This window comes from Caretta caretta, chromosome 9, assembly GCF_965140235.1.
Source record: "Caretta caretta isolate rCarCar2 chromosome 9, rCarCar1.hap1, whole genome shotgun sequence".
Taxonomy (NCBI): Eukaryota; Metazoa; Chordata; order Testudines; family Cheloniidae; genus Caretta; species Caretta caretta.
The window spans coordinates 56,390,635-56,417,305 of record NC_134214.1 but is presented as its reverse complement, the minus strand read 5'-3'; the positions used below and the strand labels follow the sequence as shown (position 1 = coordinate 56,417,305).

The 26,671-nt window shown below is 50.9% G+C and overlaps 1 protein-coding gene across 21 annotated transcripts in view; it reads right to left on the bottom strand.

Annotated features, from left to right (window-relative positions):
* KIF1A (kinesin family member 1A) overlaps positions 1 to 26,671 on the bottom strand; it is a 225,343-nt gene that overhangs the window by 130,224 nt on the left and 68,448 nt on the right. For 11 of the 21 annotated variants that reach the window (XM_048863028.2, XM_048863027.2, XM_048863031.2 and 8 more), the window contains exons 3-14: positions 13,525 to 13,601; positions 10,697 to 10,876; positions 8,573 to 8,638; positions 7,472 to 7,650; positions 6,265 to 6,376; positions 5,133 to 5,210; positions 4,653 to 4,718; positions 3,541 to 3,558; positions 2,178 to 2,253; positions 1,698 to 1,776; positions 944 to 1,086; positions 336 to 362 (exon numbers count right to left, since the gene is read on the bottom strand). In XM_048863028.2, the coding sequence (XP_048718985.1) occupies positions 336 to 362; positions 944 to 1,086; positions 1,698 to 1,776; positions 2,178 to 2,253; positions 3,541 to 3,558; positions 4,653 to 4,718; positions 5,133 to 5,210; positions 6,265 to 6,376; positions 7,472 to 7,650; positions 8,573 to 8,638; positions 10,697 to 10,876; positions 13,525 to 13,601 (1,101 nt within the window). The remainder of the gene's footprint in view (positions 1 to 335; positions 363 to 943; positions 1,087 to 1,697; positions 1,777 to 2,177; positions 2,254 to 3,540; positions 3,559 to 4,652; positions 4,719 to 5,132; positions 5,211 to 6,264; positions 6,377 to 7,471; positions 7,651 to 8,572; positions 8,639 to 10,696; positions 10,877 to 13,524; positions 13,602 to 26,671) is intronic. The other 10 variants (XM_048863032.2, XM_048863033.2, XM_048863037.2 and 7 more) reach the window with 1 other exon arrangement.

Here is a 26,671-nt window from a genome sequence, read left to right as displayed (position 1 = left end):
ATGAGCCTTCTAATGAGGAAAGGGAGCTCCCTGTGCGAAGAGGTTACTCTGCTAATGCAGGCACTTGCCCACCAAACCTCCTAAGTGATCTGCGCATCCCTTGGCTGGAGCAGAGTCCTGGCTGAGCACTGTGGCAGGGTACTGGTGGGGAGGAGCAGATGACTACCTTAACACCTCCACAGCACAGCTGTGAGAGCACACAAGCTTCCCATAGCTGGGCCCTTGCTTGTAGGCAATTGGACCCCTTTGCCATGCTGTATGTATGTTCCTTTGCTACGACCGAGTCTTGAAGAAGCAGTGAAGCACACACAATACCCACAATGGGAAATACACACATTTAGGTCCTCCTGGAGCAGTGTTAGCTAAGAGAAAGAGAGGAGAGGGAGTGGGAAGAAAGACAAAAGAAAACAGAACAAGAATAGGTTCATCTTTATAGGACTAAGGAACAGAGAAGCATGCCCCTCAGGTTGAGAAGAGAGCCCGTACATTGACCCAGCCTGGGGACATCTCCCTGGGAGCAACACAGGGAGCGCTCACCGAGCTGAGACTGGCTCTTTGGTGGGACAGCAGTCCTGGGACTGATAGCACAGAGGATGAGCCTGTCCCCGTGGAGCCACCCTGGGGCTGGAGACTAGGGTTCACGGTCAGCATGAGGGGTGTAGGCTAGAGTCCCCAGGATTGTGGTGATCACATGCATCTCCCTGATATCAGTAGGGGGCTTTCCCAGCAGGCTATGGCGGAGAAGCAGTGTCAGGGAGAGGAACTACAAGGAGCAACAGGGCAGGGAATGGAGATGTCTTGGTGATGTAATGCCATTGCACATTGTGGTGGGGATGAAGATGGCTGATCCTGTCTTACCCCAGTAAACTGAAATTTAGAGAGCTCCATCTTGCTTCTCCTAAGCAAATCCCGGTCCCAGCTTAGAGCCCACAGAGGTACGTACTGTCAATGATGTCTCCGAGACCCTGGGCGTAGAGCAGATCTCTCAAACGAGCCACTTCATCCTTCAGCTCCCTGATCAGCTTATTGTTAGGATCCTCATTAATGACGGCGTTGCATCTGATCTGTTTGGCACGGTCAGCATACCTGCAGAAATGAGACACATGGTCAATCACCAGACTTCCTCAGACTTCAGGTCTGAGACAGCATGGGCCAGGGACTAGGGCATTGGACTGGCATTCAGAAGACCTGGGGTCTATATGCATATAATAATGCAAAGCATGGCTTCTCGCAGAGCCCTCGTTAGCACAGTTCAGACAGCCGAAGGCTCCCTCAGAGCTGTAGCTTTCTGGCCATGAGGCTCCCTGTTCTACTCCCATCTGCAGTAACAGACGGGGGACGCACAGAGCAAATCCAGCAATACAAAGGAGAGGGTCACAGTGTAGTCTAGTGCCAAGCTGGGAGAGGGACTAGGAAGGCCAGTGGCAGGGGTGGAGGACAGTGCTCTGTAATGCTACGGACAGAACGAATGGTTAGGGACCCTCATCTGCTGCTTTGACATTGACACAGGGCAGTGGTAAGTGCTGCCCAAAGTGGAGCTCTGTATCAGTGAGGGGCTATGGAACAATAGTGGAATGAAGGAACAGTGAAGGCAACAGGAGGGGAATGGCTAAGGCTGTGACTTCAGATGTCACACTCCATGTTCCCCAGCCCCTGTGCAGGGGACGTGACGATGAACTGTTGTCACAGAGGCCTACCTTAAAGTACTGAGGGTCTCATCGTAGTTGATATCAGCAGGGCTGAGAGCAGCAACCATAGCAGTCCTGGAGTTACCACCTGCCAGAGAAAACACCTTGGCTCCATGAAGCAGATCTGTTCCTGGGCCCTCTTTTTAACCCCCGTTCTCTCTGCTTTCCCCTTCCTGCCAGAGCATCCCTGTCATTCTGCCCACTGAGCACACATACCAAACAGTATCCCCACCCCACAGCCCTCCCAGCTCACATGGTCACTCAGAACTCCAGCACAGGAACATCTAGTGCTTTGAATGAGTTGGGACGTAACCCTGCCCCAGTGAAGGGTCCCTGACAGCCGGAGGGCAAAGGGAGGGGGAGGAGTTAAATCAGGGAGACTATGAGAGTTCAGAAGACAGGAGCCTCTGGAGGTCTGTTGCCTGGAAATTCAGTGAGTTAAGGCCAGAACCAGGGCAAACTAAGTGAAAACCAGACTCCTTCCCTCACCCAGGTTTTCCCGGAGGAGCCAGGTCAGCACGGAGTCCCGGTACGGGATGAAGTCTGTCTTTTTCTTCTTTTTGTTCTGGAGGAAGAGAGCACAGCAGGGAGATGAGATACCTTGTTCTCTTCAAAGGTAGTGGGCTCTCAGACAGTATCAAGCAGGGTTATTCATCTAGTGACCTCCAGCCACATCTGGCCAAAGGCACACTCTTGAGCTTCCCCTAGCCTGGAGCAAACCACCTACGGTTCAGAGGTTCGATAAGGACCCAAACTCTGGATGCTGACCGAATTATCTACTTCTAGCAATCCAGCAAGAAGAGTCTGTCTATGGAGATTTTCTGCTTTAGAGTAGACCGGAAAAACATGAAGAACAACTCTGCCTCCCACTTCCACCCCCTCCCCCAACAAGCCACGATGTGATGTCCAATGGATAGGACACTAGCCAAGGACTTGGGTCTAAGTCCCTGCTCTGCCCCAGACTCCTTGTGTGACCTTGGGCAAGTTACTTGGCCTTGGTCCTCCCGACCTCACACAGGTGTTGTGAGGCGCCAGGTTCTATCGTAACAGGGGCCATACCAGCATCTGAGAGAGACTGAAGTTCAGGCAAGGCAGAGAGGACTATAACAGACTGGGGGGAAGTGAACTGAATATTTTCAGACCTCAATAGATGTTTGGTTTGGGTTCGGTTTGATTCTTATTGCAGCACAACCAGTTTGTCCATCCCTTACTCCCATCCAGCCCAGTTACACACCAATACCTAGGTCAGTGAACTCTCCCCTTCATTCCCCCCAAAAGATTTTACACAGGAGAAGCAACAGTCCACAGGTGACTTCCAGCTCTGGACTGATCTTGCAACAATGGCAGCACAGTCCCAGGAAATGCCAATGTGCCCGAGACACACTATGCTAAGCCTAGCCTGTGTCACCCCTCCCTCTATTTCCAGCTGATTCAGACTAGCAAAAGCTCTCCTCTCCACCACAGCTGTTCCACTGAGATATTAATCTCAAACGCAGGGAGCTGAAGGAAGCCAAGTTTAAAAGCCACTCTGTGGGCAGTGAATGAGGCCATTTTGGTACCGTTTTGACTGTCCTTGCTGTTGGCCAGCTCTTTGCTGCACGGCCTCTGCTATAGGTCACCAGTCACTGGAGCCACAGGGTTGCAGCACAGAACCTCACTGGAGGTCAAATTGTGCCTGAATTTCAGAGCAGAGCTCCCCACCGAAAACAATGGGGCACTCGGTTTAAAAATCCACGCAACAGCATGGTCCTGGGCTCCATCTCAGTAACCTCCCCCTTTCCATCCGCAATGCCCCTACCCCAGCCTGTGTTTGATCACCCAAGCCAAGGAACAGAACCCTCAAAGCACATACCTTATTGAGCCCCGAATCCTGAAAGGAAACCAGAGACATTGTTTACCATTGCATGAGCATGTGAGACAAAGAGAGGCTGAAGAGGAGGACAATTTGCTCCAGTCAGGACAAGGGGCTGTGGGTAACTGCAACTTCCCCTCCATCACCTAGGGAAAGCTTCTACCTCTCAGAGATGAAGAACTCTCCATGGAGAGTAGGCTCTGAGCACGAGCACTGCCGTGCAGCTTGCAATGGAGGAGTGAGCGTGGGGGGGGGGGACGACACAAAGGCTCCTCCTACCCTGCTTGCCCCTATGCTAAGAGTAAGTTCTGGATTTTCATCAGGTAGGCTGTGGCACAGGACATGTGACTGGGAGTTATTATTTAGATTGCGGTAGCATCCTAAACACAAAGGGAAACAACCCCTCTCCCACAGAGCATATACTGAGAAAAATCAAAGCCAGACGGAGGGCAGGGGAAGGGATCCCCATACCCACAAAGTGATGAAATGGTGAGAGATGCTCATGATCCTGGCTCCATTTCCTGTTCTGCCTGGCTGCCTAATGGCTCTAGCTCCTCTTAAAAATGTATCTATTAATATATATCCATCAATGATCCTCAATCTCCATTCCCAGGAGATCCCAGCTCACCCTTCCCACCCCCCAACTGCCCTGCCCCACCAGTCCCATGCAACCAACACTCCAGCCAGTCCCATGCAATGTGGATCGTTCTAAAGATTCCCCCACTCCAGGGTGGGGGAGTCTGCCAGGCACCAACTGATGCCAGAGTCCATCAGTGATACCTGTCATTCTATGCCAGCAAGGGTGTGTGCGAGAGGGAGTGAGCTCAGGGGCTGATGTACTTGAGTCATGGGAAGAGAGGGCTCTTTGCTGGCTTGTTCCCGGAATGTCTGCCTCGGAGGACATTTCATAGTCACTGGCACAAGGGACTACAAGGGCTGCTCATCCAATGGCATCACTGGGGCCTAGTATGAGCAGCCCTAACTCGCGGGGTGAGCACTGATTCATGTCAGTGGGTCCATAAGTGTCAATGGGAGTCAGTGCTTCAGGGTTGCACAGTGTGGTATTATGTAATGAGGCCCACCCTGTGGACAGACCTCCTTGGCCAACCTACCATTTCAGCCAGCGCAGATATGACCTTCCCCAGCGTGGTCAGAGACTTGTTGATGTTTGCTCCCTCCTGTTGAAGGAAGACAGAAAATCCTAGGCTCCAAAAGCTGACTGACAGAGAGGGTCCTGACACACGAATCAGCTTAAGGGTGCGTGGGTGTCTGCAGCTCAGCAGAACAGCCAGGCTCAGATCCACAGATGATCCATGCACACAGCAAACATGGCCAACAGCCAGCTCCCTCCCTGCCAGGGACCCCCTGGGGAGAGGAAAGGCATTGCATGTAGCTGGTTCTCAAGAGCGAACCAGTTGGGAGCAGTGGTTGTGCTGGGTTTAGTGGCTAATCAGGATGTCATTACTGGCACTCCAGCTGTCTGAAAATCCACCAAAGAAATGAGCACACCTCTCCGTGGCTGGGGTGCACCAACAGCACCCCAAACAGCACCCAGCACCGAGTACAGCTCCTGACTCATGCTCTTCTCTTACCTTTAGCCTCGTGCCCTTGGCCCCTGTAGAGTCGGCCCGTTCACTCCCAGCCAGGTCGACCAGGCTGATTTTGCTGACCTATAAACAGAGAGGGATGCTTGCCATTGAGGGCACAACAATGACTTGCACCCATCCAGAAGGGTCCCCAAACACCTGATGCATTGCTATGCAAATGGTGCAAACAGGAATCACAATCCACCACTGAAATGCAACCACCTCTGGAGTGAAATGCAGCAGCTGTTTAGCAGTGCCCAGTCATTCTGCATAGCAGTTTGGAGGAGGAAGTAACTACTTGGTTCAACTGAAACCGTTAGGGGTGGGGAGATGGATTTGGGGGAGGCAGAATGTGATTATCCAAATTGGAATAGGGCCTGGACGCTACAGCTAACATGCCTACTCTTGCAAAGAGTGACTTGGGGTGCTTAGTGGCCATAAGTAGTCAGGATCTCACCAAAAGACAATCCTGCCAGCAGCACAGCACCCCCGCCACCAGAACAAGGGATTAGTTCAATATATGCCCTGATGGTCTCCACCAGGGAGAGCTTTATTTTTGAAAAATTAACAGCAGTTTGAGTCTGAGTCCTGTTTTCTTCAGAGTCAGGGAGAGCAGGTTTCCAGCCTTGCCCATTCAAACAGAGATTGGCAAAATCAGGAGTTGGTCAACAAACAAACTGCAGGGTGGTTGGGCACAAGTCCTCATTTGTTTGAGGAGAAGTCAGATAAGTGGCTCAAGCCCCTGGAGCTGACCCAGGGTGGGGCATACACAAGGCTTTTGGGGCGAAAACTGCCCGCTGTTATTGCCACTACAATGCATAGCAAGGCTCAGATGTGCCCCACTGTGCTGAAAACCCTACCCAGAGCGAGCTAAAGGACCCAACAGGACAGTGGAGAGTGTGGCTGGGGGTGCAGTATGGGAAGGGGACACTGAAAGTTGGGGTATGGAAGGCTAGGCTTGCAAAGCTCTCCACTAGCCTTCTTCATCTCAGCTCCTAACAAAGATGCTTATTATTTATCTACCTCTTATCTCAGCCCTTTTAGCCCAACCGTCACGCCTTCTCTCCACCAGCAAGAGCACAGGAACTGGGGAAGTGCTGCCCTGCCCCACTAAAGGAACACCCCCCTTTGTGCTCACCTTCTCGGTGGTGACATCAGTTTCTGCATCGTGCCGTTTCTGGGTGAAGATGATGTTGAAGACAGCATGTGATCGGCTGCTGGTTTCGTTCATGTTTGTGGCAGCGACCGTCCTGTGGAGGGAAGAGGGCAGGGAGGCATGGAATCCTGCAGCACTATCTCAGAGTACACAGCTGATGACATCAGGCAGAGCTTGGTGACTCCGCAAGGCAGGACCGAGAAGAGCATGAGCAAGTGGAGATCATGCTGGACCACCTCTTAATGCCCAGCTCTGGTTTGGACGCCTCCGTCTCTAAGGGGCTCATGCAAAAGCCTGCTGCAGTCAATGAGGGTCTCCCCATTGAATTCAGCGGGCTCTGGGCCATGTCCCACACGCCCAGTCCCACCTCCACAGCTCCCTGGGGGCAAGACTCAGGATTGGTTCCATCACAAGGCAACATGAGGCTAGTGGACAGCAGTTAGGAGACAAGAAAAAAAAAAACTGGGTCAGTGCGTGGGTGCTGCAGTATGGCTGCCATGGGTGAAAGTAAAATTTCTCTCTTACTGGTACGGGGGGCAGTTCTCCCCTGCCCCCAAAAGGAGTGGGGCCTTGGGCGGAAGGGACGGGGCTGAGGGCTCTCAGCATTCCCCAGACAGCCCGCCCACGCCGCCCGGGACTCCAGCAGTGATTTTAAATCGCCGGCCCTGGGGTAGCTGCTCCTTTTGCCCCCCACATCGGCAGCTGGGGGGGGGGTGGAGAAGGGACAGGGATGTTACAACACTGCTGCGGCAGCGCTTTAAGCAGGGTCCTTTTGCCATGGCAGCGCTTTAATGTCACTGCCCCCTTTGCGCCCCCCCATCCACGGCTTTCACGCGCTTCCAAGTCAGTGGTACGGGCCAGTACAGGCGGCTACTTTTTACCGGTACGTCGTACCAGCCCGTACCACTTTACTTTCACACCTGATGGCTGCTCTCTCTGACCCTGTCTGCTTTGTTCTCGTTGAGATACAGAGGCAAGAGCACAACGGGGCTCTCACCAGCAGCCCACCTAGCCAGCTCAGGAAAGAAGACGAGAGATTTCTGGGGCAATTGCGTCTAGGCCCTCCCAGCCAGAAGGCAGGGGCCTAGGATGTGGGGCACGGACTGGGTGATGTAAAGCAGGGGATTCTCCGAACAGCACTGGGGTGGGGAGGGAAGGAAAGGCAACCAAGGCTGTGCCCCCCTCTCACCTGGCTTTATTCCCAGAGTCCATCAGGTCCTGGATGTCATTGTAGGAAGTGACGGCCAGCTTGGAGAGGTCCTCAACGTAGGGACCCAGGAGGGGATGCTCCCTTACCCTCAGGTTCCCCTTATTCTTGGGGTTCAGCAGGTCCCGCACACGCTCACAATATATCTCCATGTAGCTCACCTAGGGGACAAAGCGCACAAGGTCCGTGTCTGACAATGGGGGAAGGGGCTCCCACACCACACAGGACACAGACCCAGTTCTGTCACCCATCCTGACACACCCAGTGCCTTGCTCTAGGAGCCGTCCCATTCCAGGCAGTGATCGATTGATTTCAATGGCTGTGTCAGTGTGAGTGAGGGCAGAGTCTGGCATAAGGGCCATGGGCAAACCCTGCCCTGCATGCAGCTAGCTTTCCACCGGCCCTGCACGCCACACCCACCAGTCTGCACAAGGGGCTATGGAAGAGCGAGTTACTTTGTCGACACACCAGAGTTGCTTAGTAAGCTAAACTGGATTCTAAATAGGTTTGTTACTGAATTACGCTGAACTGATATAAGGCACTTTTAAATCAGTTAAGATTGTCATCAATGTAATGATGTTAACTGCGACCCCATATAGTTAAAGGAGTGCCAGGGAAGGCAGGCCAGGCCTGGGTGAGGGTATGTATCCCAACAGTGATGTCAGATCCGGGGGTGAGCCTGGAACCAGATGACGGCAGGACTCTCCCATTGTCCCATCCTGATGGCAGGTGCTGGAACCCAAGGGCTGCAGGCCAATGACTGCTGACCCATGAGAACAGCTGTAGTTCATTAGACCCCTCCCTGGACCCAGATGGGAGCAGGTGCAAAGGTACTAGGGCCTGTGAGTGACAGAGCAAGGAAGGCAGGCCTCCTCAAGGGCTGGAGCCCGGAGCTGCAGATAGTATTACATGGGAGCTCCTCTTTGGTCAATAAAAAGCAGGGTAACTGACTCAGGGCAAGAGCAGGGCAGGCCCATGCAGCGGTGCTGGCAACGGCCCACCTTAACTTATCATCACTGTCTCCTCAATAGGCGCTCTCCCCGGCAGAATGCCCCCCCGCTGTCAGCGGGAAGGGCTCCGTACCTCCACAGAATAGGACATGTTGTCATTCGTGGTGTCGTTGATTCGGGAGAAGAGGTCCTCGCACAGCTGCAGCAGACAAGGAGAGAAGGAGACATGGCTTCTTACATCCCCCATAATGCAGTCAGAGCCATGGGGGCGGGGGGCACCAGGGAAACAAGGATTCTTCCTTGTACCCCAGAAATGGGAGCAGCAGAAAGGCAGGCAGGCAAGCAGGAGGGGAGCCTGTTCTCTGTGCTCACTCACAACTATTCTGAGTGACTCTGAGCGACATGTAGAGTAAGTGGCACAGTCAAAGGCACTACCAGGACTGTGCATTTAAACTGCTTCAGCTCAGGGATGAATCAGACCTTCGTGGCCAGGTTAATGTGTGGGAGAACTCCCCTGCCTTGCATGGAGTCACAGCAGGGATCAGTCCGGCCAAAGCCTGCACTCGCTCACAGCCATTGGCTCTCGCAGGGCTGGACAGATGTATATAAGGACACAGTACAGTAACTCCTCGATTAACATTGTAGTTATGTTCCTGAAAAATGTGACTTTAAGCAAAACGATGTTAAGCGAATCCAATTTCCTCATAAGAATTAATGTAAATAGTGGGGGTTAGGTTCCAGGGAAATTTTTTTCACCAGATACACAGTGATGATGATTGTGAAGCTTGGTTGAGGTGGTGAAGTCAGACGGTGGGATATTTCCCAGGGAATGCCTTACTGCTAAATGATGAACTAGCAATCAGCTGAGCACTCAAGGGTTAACCCATTGTTGTTAATGTAGCCTCATACTCTACAAGGCAGCACGAATGGAGAGAGGGGAGACAGCATGGCAGACAGAGACAGAGACACACACCGTGTGTGAGAGAGATAGAGATGCGCATTGCCCCTTTAAGTATACTGACCCCACTCTAAGTACAGTGCCTTTTTAAGTAGATCAGCAAGTTGAGACAGAAGCTGCTGCCAGGAAGCTCCCCTCCATCCTGAGCCCTGTCGTGTCGTTCCCCCCCACTCTATGGAAATGAAGCAAGCGGAGTGCAGAAGCAGGGGGGAGAGGGACACCCTGACATTAGCCCCCCCTCTACTCCCACCCTGCACAGCATGCAGGAGGCACCGGGGAGCAGCTCCAAGGCAGAGGGCAGGCAGGAGCAGCACATGGCAGTGCAGGGAGGACAGCTGAACTCCCAGCAATTGACAGCCTGCTGGGCAGCTACCACACAGGGAACTTAGGGGAACGGGGAACTAATGTGGGGCTGCTGGTACACCCTGGTTCCAAGCTCCCACCAGCTAGCTCCAACGGGCTGCTCTTCCTGCAAGCAGTGGACAAGGCAGGTGGCTGCCAAACGACTTTATAAGGGAGCATTGCACAACTTTAAACAAGCATGTTCTCTAATTGATCAGCAACGTAACAACGAAACAATGTTAACCAGGACGACTTTAACTGAGGAGTTACTGTATGACTCAGTCATTCAGCCCAAAAGTTTCCCAGCCACTCAGGCATCTCTGCTTAGAGCCTCCACCTGCCTCACCTCTAGGTTCTGTGGACTGATGCTTTTACTGCCCCCTTCCCATTCATGGCAGGTCTGGGATCTCCCTTGCTCTGCCCTGACCCTTTCCAGGAGCCCTAAAGGTGACTCCCCAGATGTTTGGTGGCCTCCAAGCAGCTCGTGCCCTCTGCATTGATTCCCATCCCGGGCTCCTTGCTTCACATCCCCTCCCATCTGTAACTTTCCAGCTGCCCTGAGCGGCAGAGAATCCAGGAGAACAGGAGCCATTCTTCCTCCCAGCCCTGCCCTTTGTCAAGTTCCAGGCAGCCAGTTCTGTGTCAGTTTCCCATCTAGTTGGTAGCTCCTGTGCTCGCTGGTGCCACAGCCATGTTCACTCCTCAGTCCTTGCTGCCATCATCCTGCCCTCTCCCGGCCAGTAACTGCTCCTTGTCTCCTTACTGGCACTCAGCAGCTATCAGTGCCCCACATGCAGGGGGCAACAGCCTTTCACACCATGAGAACCATTCATCCACCCTGCCCTCCACTCCCCAGCAGCCTCCTTCTCCTTCCCGCCCTGCCCCGCCCCAGCTATGGGTACTTTTTGTTCACAGCCAGCAGCGTGCTCTCCCCGGCATGGTGATAGCCTCTGTTACCTGCGGGATGATGCCTTGCTGATCCTTCTCCTGCCTCCCCATCATGGTGTAGGATTTGCCAGCACCTGTCTGCCCATAGGCAAAGATACAGACGTTATAGCCCTCGAAGGCATGCTGCAACATTTCCTCCCCGATGTCCTGGTACACCTGCTTCTGAGATGCATAATTGATGTCTTCGGGCTGCGGGGAGGAGAAACCAGAGACAGAGGTCAGAAGAGAGGGAAGGTGTGAAAGAGAAAGTGGAAGGAAAGAAAACAAGAAAAATGGGAAACATCTGGGTCTCATTTTCTCTCATTTGCACTGGTTTTACCTGGGTGCAATTCCATTCACCCCAAAATTACTCCTGTCCCACCCTAGTGCAAGTCAGAGGAGAATCAGAGCGTACATTATTTTCTCATACTACTTGTTGCTGAGTCACTCATGTATCAAGACCAGACACACACTGGGGCATCCCTGGCAATGTTTCATCAACTGGGGAGGGGATCCTTTAACTTCCACGGCGTAGGGCCACCAAGGAAAACCTCTCAGCACCAGTCCCTTGCTGGCACTCCAATGCTGACACTGAGAGCTCTTGGCTTCCTGATCAAGGTACAAATAATGTGAATGGGGACGAAGGGGCTGTTCTGACGCTCTTAGGGAATTGCTGGACAAGACTCCACCTCCCTAAAATTGTGACACACCTGTCTGAGGATCTGAAAAGCTGCCCAGCTATGGGCTACCTCAGAGAGGGAGCTGCCAGCAGGCATTCTCCACAAGAACCCCTAGACTTTCCCATTCAGACCTCTTTGGCTCTCAAAGAGCCTGGGCACAGTGCAAAGCCCCATCTTTTTGGGCAGTGTTATGGGGCATCCACCCCACACTGGCCAGTAATAGAGCCCTAGGGAGGCTGTGTGAAAAGCAGCTAACGGGAAAGTGGCTGTGAGGAGCAGCCAATCAGGGCCCAGCAGGCCCCTACAAAAAGAGCCTCAGGGCAGAGCAGGGCTCAGTAGCTCCCTGAAGCTTGAGGAGGGTGTCTGGAATAGGCTATAACCCAATAGTATCCTGGACAGAGCAGTGCAGGTAGGAACCCAGGGAGAAGAGAAGGAGCTCTGGCAGGCTGCTGAGGCTAGAAAGGTCTGTGGCCATGGGGAAGTGGCCCAAGGAAATGCAGCGATAGCAGAGGCAAAGGAATGCAGTAAGTGACTGAAGTTCAGAGGGTCCCTAGGCTGGGACCTGGAGCAGTGGGCCCGGGTCCCCCCTACCACTCACCACCGGGGAAGGGGCAGGACAATTGAGGAGCTAAACCTCCCCTGGAAGGGGGGAACATAGATAGTGACATGGCAAGAGGGCTGAGCCATGAAGTGGATGCTGTGGTTCCAGAGGAGTTGCAGGTGGACTGTGGAGAAGGAGTGACAGGGTGCAGAAGGCAGACAGGAGTGTTGGCCTTGAGCTCATCCCTAAAGTGACTGGGGGAGGCGCCAGTCTGGCAGCAAGTGACAGGCAGGCATTTGGGAAGGGGTAAGATTTGTATTTGGGAGTTTAAGGTGGGGAAAATGGAAATTGCACTGCTGAGGGAAGCTGCTGCTTGACTAGCTGTGTTGGGTTGGATTGCACTGGTACCTATGCCTTGGGTGCCTCAAGCCTTTTCTGAGTTAGATGATTGAAATTGAAATAGATTGTTAAATAAGGGACTTGGCTCCAGCTGATGTGTCCTGGTAAAAAGTTTTCTCAGAAATGCTATCTGGTTTCTATCTCCAGTACAACCCATGACAGCGACAAGGCTGGAAGGAGTGAACACATTTGAGGCTCTTTAGTGCCCACTGAGCACAGGGGACACAGAGGAGCCAGGAACACAGCTGGGCAAATAATTGACAACAACTAGTCAGATTTCACAGCTAGTTGTGTGTGAATCATCTGGAAGCAGACTGTTACTATGTCTCAGGTTGGTCTGTTATGTGGAATTACTGAAACACTTGACATGAATTACTTTCAACCTGTAGATTGTTTGGGAGCATTTTTGTTGCAAGTAATGAAAATTCAAGCTGGGATGGGTCACCTATATTCCTACTTCATGCTGTGATTGGTCACCGTGTTTCTGCTCTCTGAGTGGAGGAATGGAATGGATAGATGCCAATTTCCTGGAAGCAATGCTCCTAGACAGCCAATAAAAAATGAGCTTTCAGCCACTAGTGAATACCCTTGCCAGTGAACTCCTTGGCTAAAGCGATTGTGGAAAGCAGGTGCACAAAGGGCACAAACACAGCTGAAGAACAATTAGTGAATGTATTCATAGCACAGGACTTTTCACTGCATTCCCTTGGCCCCAGCTGTGTGGCTGGGCTACACTGTCATGGGATTACCACAGATCGTTTTTCGTTTGTTTTTTGCTTAGATCAGCAGTTCTCGACCTTTTCCACCATGTGACCTGGGTCACAACAGAAAACAGTATCAGGATGTTGCTGCTACCCATAGTTCTGGGAACCTGCTCCCATCTAGCCATAATGAAAGGGCTTGTGTCCCTGCCCTTGGACCTGTTTGCAAACCCATGGCTTGGGTTCTTTCACAGTGGCTGGAAGGGGGAATGCATGAAAAGCGCGACCAGCTCTGGTGCGCCACCCAGTGGTTGATTTGGGACCAGATCAGCTGAGTCATCTCATAAGGAGGTGAACCCAAAAGCGTAATGGTCAAGCAGACTGCCCCCCTCTTCCACAGCTGGTAGCTCGTCTAGTCCTTATATCAAAACCTTTGGATCACTCCATCCCATCTAACCCCAGCTTTTTAACAAACTCCCCATTGCAAGAGGGCCTCAGGGCAGGGAAATCCACCTGGAACAGCAGGTTTCCACTTACCGTGGTGTGAGACCAATAGGAATAGTCAAAGCTGAAGCTTTTGGGCATCTCTTTGGGCTGCTTTGGGTTAACGATGGCTAGAAAGAAACAGATAGATACAAACATGCTGTAGAACGAGCCGTCAGCATTTGGCCACCCTCATTAGTAATCAAACCTTCCTGAAGACACCTGCCATAAAGAACTGAAAATGAACAGCACAGCAGGTCACGGAGATGGATCTTGCTCACCTCTAGATCACTGGCTTACACCAGCATTGGAAGGCTGCTGCTGCCATCTGATGGCTGGGTGTGGTTAAAAGAGTTGATGGTCTCAGTCCAGTTCTCAGTGTCCACACGACAAAACTGCCATCAAATCCCTTGTTGGCACTCTCCGCAGAGGGGGCAGGCACTGAACGGGCATGGAAACTGGACCACCTTTCCCCCTACAGATGGTCTCTACTAGCAAGGAGTGAGATGCAGGGGAAAGGCAGGCAAATAGACAGCCCAGTCTTCATCCGACTAGACTACATTACATGCTTGCCTCTTTTCCAAGGTAGGCATTCAGAAGGGAGGCAATAGAGGCTGCTGAGTCACAAGGAGAAAATGCCTGGGTGTTCTTGGCTGTCTAGTTTGTTTCAAGTGCAATAAGACTGGGGCTGGGAAGAGCTGGGATTTATTTTGATAGTAGGGAAATAATGAGGTAATCATATATAATCCAGTAATGGGGCATCATTTCAACCAGGAGTCCTGCTCAGGACAAGGTTTATTAATAGGTAATGGCTTCACTTAGCAAAGGCTTAGATGGTGGTATCTGCATCTCCAGCAGGCATGGGATCTTTCCCTGAAGCTGTGGCTGAGAAGAGGGGGTGGGGACTGGCTAGAGCCAGACCTCCATAAGCAGTCTGATGCAACTCCCGTGCAGGATGTCCACACCCTGCCAGTTGGACCGGGGAAAGTGCTGGCATATACTGGGCTGCAGATGCATGGAAATACAAATACTGCCTCCTGCTGTGAATTTCCAACAGGCAGCCCAGAAATGCCACAAAGAGCCCATGTAGCCTGGTCCCTCGGTCCCTCCAAATATGCCCAAACCCTTTATTCATCTTGTACTGCACAAAGGCCTGCAGATCACAGCAGCCACCTGGCTGACTAGAACTGCCTCCAGAGTCCGTAACAGCTGCTTATGAGCTGGCTGGAGCTGTGGCTGCAGAGCAATGCAAACATCAGCTGCGCCACTGGTGCTGGGCATGCTGCTGCAGAGCATTCCCTCCCACATGCCCCTGCCAGCCAATGGAGCAAGAAAACAACCCCGTGGCTCCTGGGTGGGTGGGTGGAGCACTATGGTCGCAGCAGCATGGAGAAGTCTAAAGGACACTGGTGTGATCTGGGCTCCTCAGAGTCACCCTACAGTGAAAGGATAGGAGCCCACCTTTAACCCTTTGCCATCAGCCACTACAGACTGAGCTTTGAGGCTGCCCTGCCCTTTCCTGCTGGAACCTCCGAGGCAGCAGTGAGAATTTTCCTCCAGGGCAGATTGGAAGAGGCCCTGGGGATTTTTCGCCTTCCTCTGTAGCATGGGCCACGGGTCACTTGCTGGAGGATTCTCTGCTCCTTGAAGTCTTTAAACCATGATTTGAGGACTTCAATAGCTCAGACAGGTGAGAGGTTTTTCGCAGGAGTGGGTGGGTGAGATTCTGTGGCTTGCGTTGTGCAGGAGGTCGGACTAGATGATCATAATGGTCCCTTCTGACCTTAGTATCTTATGAATACCGCTCCCTGCTCTCAGCCCGGGGGGGAGTTGTTCACCCCAGACCTGGATGTGACCCCCCAAGCTGTTAAACTTCATTAACCGATAGGAAAGGCAGAGTGGGGGAATGTATCCATCACCAGGGACAGCCATGGAGCCAGCTCTGCTGAGTCATCTGTCTGCCAGGGACAGTAAATCACATACCATCCTCAATGTAAACCAGCCATCCTTCCCTGCACACCATGCAGTGGCCACGACTCATCACCTTCTCAGCCTTCCTGCCCGGTTCTGGCTTCCCACAGCCCAGTAACCTGTCCTACCCATCGTGTGTGTCGCCAGTGCTAAGATCACTCCTGCACATCACTTCGATGCAGCTAGCAGGGCGTCCCAGCTCCAGCAGCCGTAGGGGCCCCTTCCAGCTTCCAAACAACCAGCGAGGGGACCAAAGGACTATTGACACTTTCCTCCCTGGGACTGTCCCCATCGTGAACTGCAGGAAGGCACCGAAATCCAGGTCAGGCTGTTCACCTTCCTACCTTCACCCGGCATGCACCCCGAGGGAGTGGGCACTAACACAGTCCGTGCCAGATGCTGCTGCTTTACTCACACACGCTGTCCCGCTAACATCAGGCGACTACTCCAGACTACTCCAGGACTACTCAGACATTTCCATGGTTTGCATCACCATGGCATCCAAGCGCCTCCTGAGCCAGCACAAAGATCAAGGAATCGCTCTCCCCCACCCTGCCCCCAACAACAGGGGCTGGCCTTTATCTAATGATGCTGTGGGAATGCTGGTTGAAGTACGTGTTACAGATAGCTCCAAAGTCAGCATGATCCATGGCCATCCTGATCTCTCTGGGAAGTGAGCTTCATAGCCACATGGAGATTCCTGGCCTGCCCCTGAGAAAGGCCTGCTGTGTGTGCCCGTGGGATTTCCCTCTGGAGACTGGCAGGGCTATTGGCTGGACAGAGGGAGGCTGTCATGGAGGGTCATCATTACACAGGGTGGGGCAGTCCCCCAAGCCACTTTGCCCAGGGTCATGGAGGGCTCTCAAGAGGAGTTTGACTTGCTATTTAGTGGCAAACCATTGCAGAGAGGGTGGTGGAGTCCTGGAGCAAAGCCTGCGTCACTGAGTACACACGTGGCTGTGTTCCCAACTGGCTGCAGTTATTCTGAGGTCAGCCGTTGCATACCTAGGCATGGAGGACCCCAGTCACCAGGCTCAAAAGGTGTGACTGCATGGATCACCAAGGCCAGCTCTGCATCTGGCAGGAGGAGGAGGCAGAAGTCTCCCTGTCAGCTGCAGCTAGGGTAGGTTGGATTTTGCCGCTGTGGCATCCAGAAGCAAAGATGAATCCAGGTGGATACCCAGGCCACAGACTGACTTAGTGGTTATGGGGGGAGCGGGGTGCTTAAAAGTGCTCCCCCCTCAGTCAGCCCACGCTTCGGCTTCAGCCACCTGCTGAGCTCAGGCAGACCCCTGGGCAATGGTGATGTCAGTGTCTGATGCAGAGGGGATGCCCTGCTGGCAGTTTAGTCCACGCTGACTCCCACTCTCCCCTAGGGGCTACCTAGAGAGGCTGAACTGGGCAGGGGAGAGGATGGATCGTCATGGGACTCCACAACTGAGCTCTCCTACTGCCACCACTAGCAGGGCCCCGTGAGATTAACACAATTGTGTTGAACTGCAGGAAAAAAAGGAATCCACCTTCCCCTCCGCCCCCCCTCCCCCCGCGCCTGAAAAGGACTTTTCCATGGAAATCAGAAAATGCATCATTTCTTTTTCCATCCCCCCTCCCCACAACGTCTATTAGATATAAAGAATCACATGAGCTCGGAGAGACACGTCAGCAGCAAGCATGCACGAAACGACCACAAGATCAGTTACTCAGCAAGTTCAGGCGACTTTCAAATGACCTCCCAGAAGAAGCCGCCAGCACAGAGTAGGAGATACAGGCAGCTTGTGTGCCAAAAGAATCAGAGGGGTTCAGCTGGCTTCATTGTTTTAGAGAGGGTTGGCTCATCGGATCACAGAGCAAAAGGACAGGGAGGAGAAGGAGGGTACGCATGCTACACAAAGAGCCACAAAGGAAAGCGGTGACGACAGCCCTGATAAAGACGGGGGGAATGGGCAATGCAGAGGAGGCTGGATTGTGCCCATGGCACCCCCAGGAGCATTGAAGGGGGAGCACAGGTGCTGTGCCGGAGTCCCAGGGGAATTGCAGGGAGTCGTTCCTAGCCAGAGCACAGACCTAGCAGCTGCCCCAGGTTGTTGCAGAGGCGGGAAGAGGGACACCTCTGCACAGTCACCTTGCTCCAGTTCAGCCAGCCAGCACCCCACAAGCAACAGGCCTGTGTTCCAGACACACTGCAGCTAACTCCCTGAACAGAACACCTCCTTGCACCCTGCTCCCCAATTCTTGAGCTCCAGCAACAGCCTGCCCCATGGCAAACCACCACAAAGGTGACACCACACTGAAAACCCACTGGCTAATGCCAACAGTGTATCTGTCCTTCACCCACTCGCCATCGCCCTTGGGATCCAATAATCACTGAGATCATTCCAAAGTGCCCCGTATTTAGACCACTAGCTATTCAGTTTGGGTGGCCATGTCCCCTGCACACGGAAGACAGGCAGCTAGCAGCACATCCTGTGGTGCCCATATTCTTGACCTTGTGCCTCACCTCCTGCCTGGTCTCTAGCAGTGAAATCACACAGCACACTATTAGTCTGATCTGGAGAAGCACTCAATGCCCAGGACTCCCACTGACTTCACACATTAACCAAGACAAGTGTAATTTTAAGCCCTGTTCTGGGATGTGTATCTGACACCCAACAGGGGTTGTGCATGTTGAGTGCTTCCAGGATCAGACTTTAGGCTGGGATTTTCAAAGAAGATATTCACAGGGACTTAGGTGGCCAATTCCCATGGATCTGCACACCTAACTACCTTAGCCTCCTTTGTAAATCAAGCCCGATGTCTACAGGCTGGCAGTGCCTACTATTACTTATCCAGGTGTCAGTATCATAGAAGATTAGGGTTGGAAGAGACCTCAGGAGGCTATCTAGTCCAACCCGCTGCTCAGCCCCAACTAAATCATCCCAGCCAGGGCTTTGTCAAGCCAGGCCCTAAAAACCTCTAAGGATGGAGATTCCACCACTTTCCTAGGTAACCCATTCTAGAGCTTTACCACCCTCCTAGTGAAATAGTTTTTCCTAATATCCAACCTCCACCTCCACCACTGCAACTTGAGACCATTGCTCCTTGTTCTGTCATCTGCCACCACTGGGAACAGCCAAGCTCCATCCTCTTTGGAATCCCCCCCACCCTTCAGATAGTTAAAAGCTGCTATCAAATCCCCCCTCACTCCTCTCTTCTGCAGACTAAATAACCCCAGTTCTCTCAGCCTCTCCTCATAAGTCATGTGCCCCAGCCCCCTAATCATTTTTGTTGCTCTCCACTGAACTCTTTCCAATTTGCCCCATACTTTCTGTAGTGGGGGGCCCAAAACTGGATGCAAAACTGGACTCCAGATGTGGCCTCACAAGTGCCCAATAGAGGGGAATAGAGGGGACTTCCCTTGATCTGCTGGCAATGCTCCTACTAATGCAGCCCAACATGCCGTTAGCCTTCTTGGCAACAAGAGCACATTCATAGAATCATAGAATCATAGAATATAAGGGTTGGAAGGGACCCCAGAAGGTCATCTAGTCCAACCCCCTGCTCAAAGCAGGACCAATTCCCAGTTAAATCATCCCAGCCAGGGCTTTGTCAAGCCTGACCTTAAAAACCTCTAAGGAAGGAGATTCTACCACCTCCCTAGGTAACGCATTCCAGTGTTTCACCACCCTCATAGTGAAAAAGTTTTTCCTAATATCCAATCTAAACCTCCCCCACTGCAGCTTGAGACCATTACTCCTCGTTCTGTCATCTGATACCATTGAGAACAGTCTAGAGCCATCCTCTTTGGAACCCCCTTTCAGGTAGTTGAAAACAGCTATCAAATCCCCCCTCATTCTTCTCTTCTGCAGGCTAAACAATCCCAGCTCCCTCAGCCTCTCCTCATAACTCATGTGTTCCAGACCCCTAATCATTTTTGTTGCCCTTCGCTGGACTCTCTCCAATTTATCCACATCCTTCTTGAAGTGTGGGGCCCAAAACTGGACACAGTAGTCCAGATGAGGCCTCACCAATGTTGAATAGAGGGGAACGATCACGTCCCTCGATCTGCTCGCTATGCCCCTACTTATACATCCCAAAATGCCATTGGCCTTCTTGGCAACAAGGGCACACTGCTGACTCATATCCAGCTTCTCGTCCACTGTCACCCCTAGGTCCTTTTCCGCAGAACTGCTGCCTAGCCATTCGGTCCCTAGTCTGTAGCTGTGCATTGGGTTCTTCCGTCCTAAGTGCAGGACCCTGCACTTATCCTTATTGAACCTCATCAGATTTCTTTTGGCCCAATCCTCCAATTTGTCTAGGTCCTTCTGTATCCTATCCCTCCCCTCCAGCGTATCTACCACTCCTCCCAGTTTAGTATCATCCGCAAATTTGCTGAGAGTGCAATCCACACCATCCTCCAGATCATTTATGAAGATATTGAACAAAACCGGCCCCAGGACCGACCCTTGGGGCACTCCACTTGATACCGGCTGCCAACTAGACATGGAGCCATTGATCACTACCCGTTGAGCCCGACAATCTAGCCAGCTTTCTACCCACCTTGTAGTGCATTCATCCAGCCCATACTTCCTTAACTTGCTGACAAGAATACTGTGGGAGACCGTGTCAAAAGCTTTGCTAAAGTCAAGAAACAATACATCCACTGCTTTCCCTTCATCCACAGAACCAGTAATCTCATCATAGAAGGCGATTAGATTAGTCAGGCATGACCTTCCCTTGGTGAATCCATGCTGGCTGTTCCTGATCACTTTCCTCTCATGCAAGTGCTTCAGGATTGATTCTTTGAGGACCTGCTCCATTATTTTTCCAGGGACTGAAGTGAGGCTGACTGGCCTGTAGTTCCCAGGATCCTCCTTCTTCCCTTTTTTAAAGATTGGCACTACATTAGCCTTTTTCCAGTCATCCAGGACTTCCCCGGTTCGCCACGAGTTTTCAAAGATAATGGCCAATGGCTCTGCAATCACAGCCGCCAGTTCCTTCAGCACTCTCGGATGCAACTCGTCTGGCCCCATGGACTTGTACACGTCCAGCTTTTCTAAAAAGTCCCTAACCACCTCTATCTCCACAGAGGGCTGGCCATCTCTTCCCCATTTTGTGATGCCCAGCGTAGCAGTCTGGGAGCTGACCTTGTTAGTGAAAACAGAGGCAAAAAAAGCATTGAGTACATTAGCTTTTTCCACATCCTCTGTCACTAGTTTGCCTCCCTCATTCAGTAAGGGGCCCACACATTCCTTGGCTTTCTTCTTGTTGCCAACATACCTGAAGAAACCCTTCTTGTTACTCTTGACATCTCTGGCTAGCTGCAGCTCCAGGTGCGATTTGGCCCTCCTGATAACATTCCTACATGCCCTAGCAATATTTTTATACTCTTCCCTGGTCACATTGTTGACTCATCTCCAGCTTCTCGTCCACTATAATCCCCAGGTTCTTTTCTGCAGAACTGACACTTAGCCAGTCGGTCCCCAGCCTGTAGCAGTGCCTGGGATTCTTCCGTTCTGAGTGCAGGACTCTGCACTTGTCCTTGTTCAACCTCATCAGATTTCTTTTAAACCAATCCTCCAATTTGTTTAGGTCTGTCAAGGTTCCTTCCCCACTCTGAACTCTAGGGTACAGATGTGGGGACCTGCATGAAAACCTCCTAAGCTTACTTTTACTAGCTTAGGTTAAAACTTCCCCAAGGTACAAACTATTTTACCTGTTGCCCTTGGACTTTCGCTGCCACCACCAAACGTCTAACCGGGTTTATTATTGGGAAAGAGCCATCTGGAAACATCTTACCCCCCAAAATCCTCCCCAAAACCTTACATCCCACTTCCTGGGGAAGGTCTGATAAAAATCCTCACCAATTTGGTAAGTGACCGCAGACCCAAAACCTTGGATCTTAAGAACAATGAAAAAACATTCAGTTTCTTAAAAGAAAAATTTTAATAGAAGTAAAAAGAATCACCTCTGTAAAATCAGGATGGTAAATACCTTACAGGGTAATTAGATTCAAAACATAGAGAATCCCTCTAGACAAAACCTTAAGTTACAAAAAGATACAAAGACAGGAATATCCATTCTATTCAGCACAGCTTATTTTCTCAGCCATTTAAACCAACAGAATCTAACGCATACCTAGCTAGATTATTTACTAAGTTCTAAGACTCCATTCTTGTTCTGTCCCCGGCAAAAGCATCACACAGACAGAGAGAGAGGCTTTGTTTTTCCCTCCCCCCAGCTTTTGAAAGTATCTTGTCTCCTCATTGGTCATTTTGGTCAGGTGCCAGAGAGGTTATCCTAGCTTCTTAACCCTTTACAGGTGAAAGGATTTTTCCTCTGGCCAGGAGAGATTTTAAAGGTGTTTACCCTTCCCTTTATATTTATGACAAGGTCACTCTGGACCCTATCCCTACCCTGCAGCATGTCCACCTCTCCCCCCAGCTTAGTGTCATCCACAAACTTGCTGAGGATGCAATCCATCCCATCATCCAGATCATTAATGAAGATGTTGAACAAAAGCAGTCCCAGGACAGATCCCTAGGGTACTCCGCTTGATATTCCAATCCGTACTACTTTAACTTGCTGGCAAGAATACTGTGGGAGTCCGTAGCAAAAGTTTTGTTAAAGTCAAATATATCACATCCACCACTTTCCCCATATTCACAGGGCCAGTTATCTCATCCTAGAAGGCAATCAGGTTGATCAGGCATCACTTGCCCTTGGTGAATCCATGTTGATTGTTCCTGATCACCTTCCTCTCCTCCAAGTGCTTCAAAATTGATTTCTTGAGGACCTGCTCCACGAGTTCATGTGTTCATCTATTTTAGCCAGCAGGCATTGGGCCAATTCGCCCTACTGAAAACCTTAAACTTCCACCAGGCCAAAGTACATCTGTGATCTGCTACATAAAATCGCTACTGCAAATGAACACCTACATTCCTTTCATTGCTCCAGAGTAGAAAGACGTGGTCTGTCTTCACCCAGACTGTTCGGGAAACTAATGTTGCCTGTAACAATGTGCTCTTCAAATGGAAGAGGGAAAGAAAACTAAAAGACTCTTTCACTTGATTGTTCTACCTGGGGTCTAAATGATTGATGAAGGCTTCCCATAAAGAACTGCAGTTGCTAGGGAACCAACCTGGGAACAGCAAGCTGCTGAGTGTGCCCTTCAGAGCACAGGTAATAAGAGCAAGGTACTAACCAGACAGGATGGAAACCAGAGGAACAGAGGTGCCATCTTTCAAAGGGGAAAGGAGGAAGGTGCAAACATGTTGCTGAGGCACCAGGGTGAGGCATCTGATTGTTTTCCTTCCCCCACTTTCTATGAATCGCATTGAAACCAATGCTTATAAAGGGTTAAACTATGCACACCCACCCACCCCCACTCTCACTAATGAGCTCTCACTCAGTGTGACCGCCACTCACATCAAAGGGAGTAAGGGTCACATGTTCTAGCCCCAAAGCTCCTCCTCAGTTTCTTTGCCCATATTTAACTCACACAAAATCTCCATGCAATCCCTGGATGACATCCTAACCTGTAGTTCTATATCTGTGCCCTCTCTTCCCTTGTCTGGCAGATCCATGCCCGCTCTCCAGATAGGTGCGCTGTCCTACCCACCTCTCACTCCAATACTAGTCCATGGGGCTATTTCACTTTTCCAAAATACTTTTCACTCTCTCTGCTCTCTTTATAATCCCTATTCCGTGATACCTTTGAGCTACAATGTATCTTAATTAAAACTATCTTTAGATAGTTTTTTTCCACAAAAAGCATTTTATCAAAAAATCCAATTTAAATTAAAAAAAAATCTGATCTTTTTGATTTTTTTTAAAAAAAATATTGATTTTTATCCACCCTGGAGGTAACCAACCCCCGGGTGGGTGTTGAACAGACATCACCAACCATTGTCCAGCAGAGGTGTTACAATTCAATGACTCACTCACAGGAGACACACCTGGGTATTGCTTCACCTTGGGACTCAGCAATGCCCACCAGACAGGCCTGGACTTGTGTTCTCCAAGCACATGGACTAAGGGTATGTCAGGGTTCCCTCCCCACTCTGAACTCTAGGGTACAGATGTGGGGACCCGCATGAAAGACCCACTAAGCTTATTTCTACCAGCTTAGGGTAAAACTTCCCCAAGGCACAAACTCTTTGCCCTTGGAGGGTATGCTACCACCACCAAGTGATTTAACAAAGAATCAGGGAAAGAACCACTTGGAGTTCCTATTCCCCCAAAATATCCCCCCAAGCCCTTACACCCCATTTCCTGGGGAGGCTTGAGAATAATAGCGTAACCAATTGGTTACAAAGTGATCACAGACCCAAAGCCCTGGGTCTTAGGACAATAGAGAACTCAATCAGGCTCTTAAAAGAAACAGAACTTTATTAGAAAGAAAAAAGGTAAAAGAAGCACCTCTGTACAATTAGAAGGGAAGCTAATCTCACAGGGCAATCAGATTTAAAACACAGTGGATTTCTCTCTGGGCAAAAACTTTAAAGTTACAAAAAGAAAACCAGGAATATACCTTCCTCTCAGCACAGAGAAAATCACAAGCCAAAACAAAAGTGAACTAATGCATTTCCTTATTAGTACTTACTAATGCTAATGGAGTTGGATTGCTTGCTTTCTTGATCTCTCTCCGGTAAGCACACAGAACAGACAGACAAAACCTCCCCCCTCCCACGATTTGAAAGTATCTTGTCCCCTTATTGGTCCTTTTGGTCAGGTGCCAGCCAGGTTACCTGAGCTTCTTAACCCTTTACAGGTAAAAGGATTTTGTGCCTCTGGCCAGGAGGGATTTTATAGTACTGTATACAGGAAGGTTGTTATCCTTCCCTTTATATTTATGACAGGGTATAAAACAGAACACAGTGGCCCCATGCTTGGCCTTTTCTCCTTCCCCCACCTATGCTGCAAGCAACAAGTATACTCTGAAGACTCCAACAGAGGATACTGGCCCAGGTTTCAAGGGTGAAACCTATGTACTACGAACTGCAATATCCAGTGGGGTGAGAAAAAGTCCAGTTAAGTCAATGGAAAGACTCCAATGGGCTTAGACAATAGGGACTTGATCCAATGTCTATGAATGACTGTTCTCTGAAAGCTGCCATCTCTCCAGCCATTCTGTCCCTAAAGCAGCAACGGACTGAATCCCCAGGACACAGTTTCATGTGACTCCTTTAACCTCCTTGCTGCCTGAGCCAGGATTCACCTTGGGCTTACCGACTTCATTAGCTTTATCAGTGGAAGTCACAGATCCACTAGCACCAGTAGCATACACAGTCTAAAAGGGGCAGAAAGAGAGAGGATATCCATGGAGACAGAGTTATGGAATCAGATGAGCCTGTAGGATTCATAAGAGGGGAGCACAGAGTTAGAAAAAACCCTCCAATTTATTATGTCCCCAGAAATGTCATCCAAGAGTCTCAGCTGTGCTGCTGTAAGAGCTGCCAGCTTTCACTGATTTAAGCAGAGAGAGACAGCAGATTTGATGCATGCAGCTACTAATTACCAACAATTCAGTGCTGCATGCAGATGATGCCCAGCACAGACTCCCGCAGGGCTCTTTCCAGCCAGACCTGTGAGCAAGCAATAGAGACCAGAGGGGGAGGAGCACCCCCTTCGCTTTGGTGGCACCCTTTCCAGTCCTTCTTCAGAGATCAGTCCCCACAGGGGCTCTGCAAAAAGAAAGTCAGAATGCAGTGTTTCTGGCCCCTCTGCTTCCTTGCCCTGCTGTGAAAAGAGGCAGTACAAAATTGGTCAAATCTGCTTCCTTGGGCTTTCAGGGGAGGGGGATTTTTCAGGTGCTCAAAATCACTTCTAAATCTTATTTTGGGGTGGTCTTGGGCTGAGGGTCCTCCAGGTTTAGGGTGACAGTATGTCCCTGAAAGCTGCAAATGTCCCTGTATCTCTGGTGGCTTTGTAAAAACTAGTAGTTTGTCCTGGCTTCTGCAACCCTCTGCAGAATGGCCACCAGCCAGTGACAGCAGGCTGGCATTCACCTCAAAGACTGCCTCCCAACTGGCCTGGAATATGCTGTCACCCTGCCCTTCTTCCCCAAGGCCTCCAAGTGTGTCCTCAAGCTGGCCAGTCAAATCCAGATGGAGGTCAGAGGCTCCCTGTGACTCTGAGGCCTGGTCTACACTAAGAGTTGATGTCGAATTTTGCAGCCTTAAATCGATTTAACCCTGCACCTGTCCGCACAACAAAGCCCTTTTTTTCGACTTAAAGGACTCTTAAAATCAGTTTCTTTACTCCACCCCTGACAAGGGGATTAGTGCTGAAATCGGCCTTGCCGGGTCGAATTTGGGGTAGTGTGGATGGAATTCAACGGTATTGGCCTCTGGGAGCTATCCCAGAGTGCTCCATTGTGACCACTCTGGACAGCACTCTCAACTCAGATGCACTGGCCAGGTAGACAGGAAAAGGCCCGCGAACTTTTGAATCTCATTTCCTGTTTGGCCAGTGTGGCAAGCTGCAGGTGAGTGCAGAGCTCATCAGCAGAGGTGACCGTGCAGAGTCCCAGCATGGACCGAACAGGAGGTACGGGATCTGATCGCTGTATGGGGAGAGGAATCCATGATATCAGAACTCTGTTCCAGTTTTTGAAATGCCAAAACATTTGTTAAAATCTCCCAGGGCATGAAGGACAGAGCCAATAACAGGGACCCGAAGCAGTGCAGTGTGAAACTTAAGGAGCTGAGGAAAGCCTACCAGAAAAACAGAGAGGCAAACGGCCGCTCCAGGTCAGAGCCTCAAACATGCCGCTTCTATGATGAGCTGCATGCCATTTTAGGGGGTTCGGCCACCACTACCCCAACCCTGTGCTTTGACTCTGTCAATGGAGTGGGAGGCAACACGGAAGCAGGTTTTGGGGACGAGGAAGATAGCTCACAGCAAGCAAGTGGAGAAACCGGATTTCCCGACAGCCAGGAACTGTTTCTCACCCTGGCCCTGGAGCCAGTACCCCCCGAACCCACCCAAGGCTGCCTCCTGGACCCGCCAGGCAGAGAAGGGACCTCTGGTGAGTGTACCTTTTTAAATAGTATACATGGTTTAAAAGCAAGTGTGTTTAATTATTAATTTGCCCTGGCATTCGCGGCCAGTACAGCCACTGGAAAAGTCTGTTAATGTGTCTGGGGATGCAGCGGAAATCCTCAAGGGACATCTCCATAAAGCTCTCCTGGATGTACTCCCAAAGCCTTTGCAAAAGGTTTCTGGGGAGGGCAGCCTTATTCCGTCCACC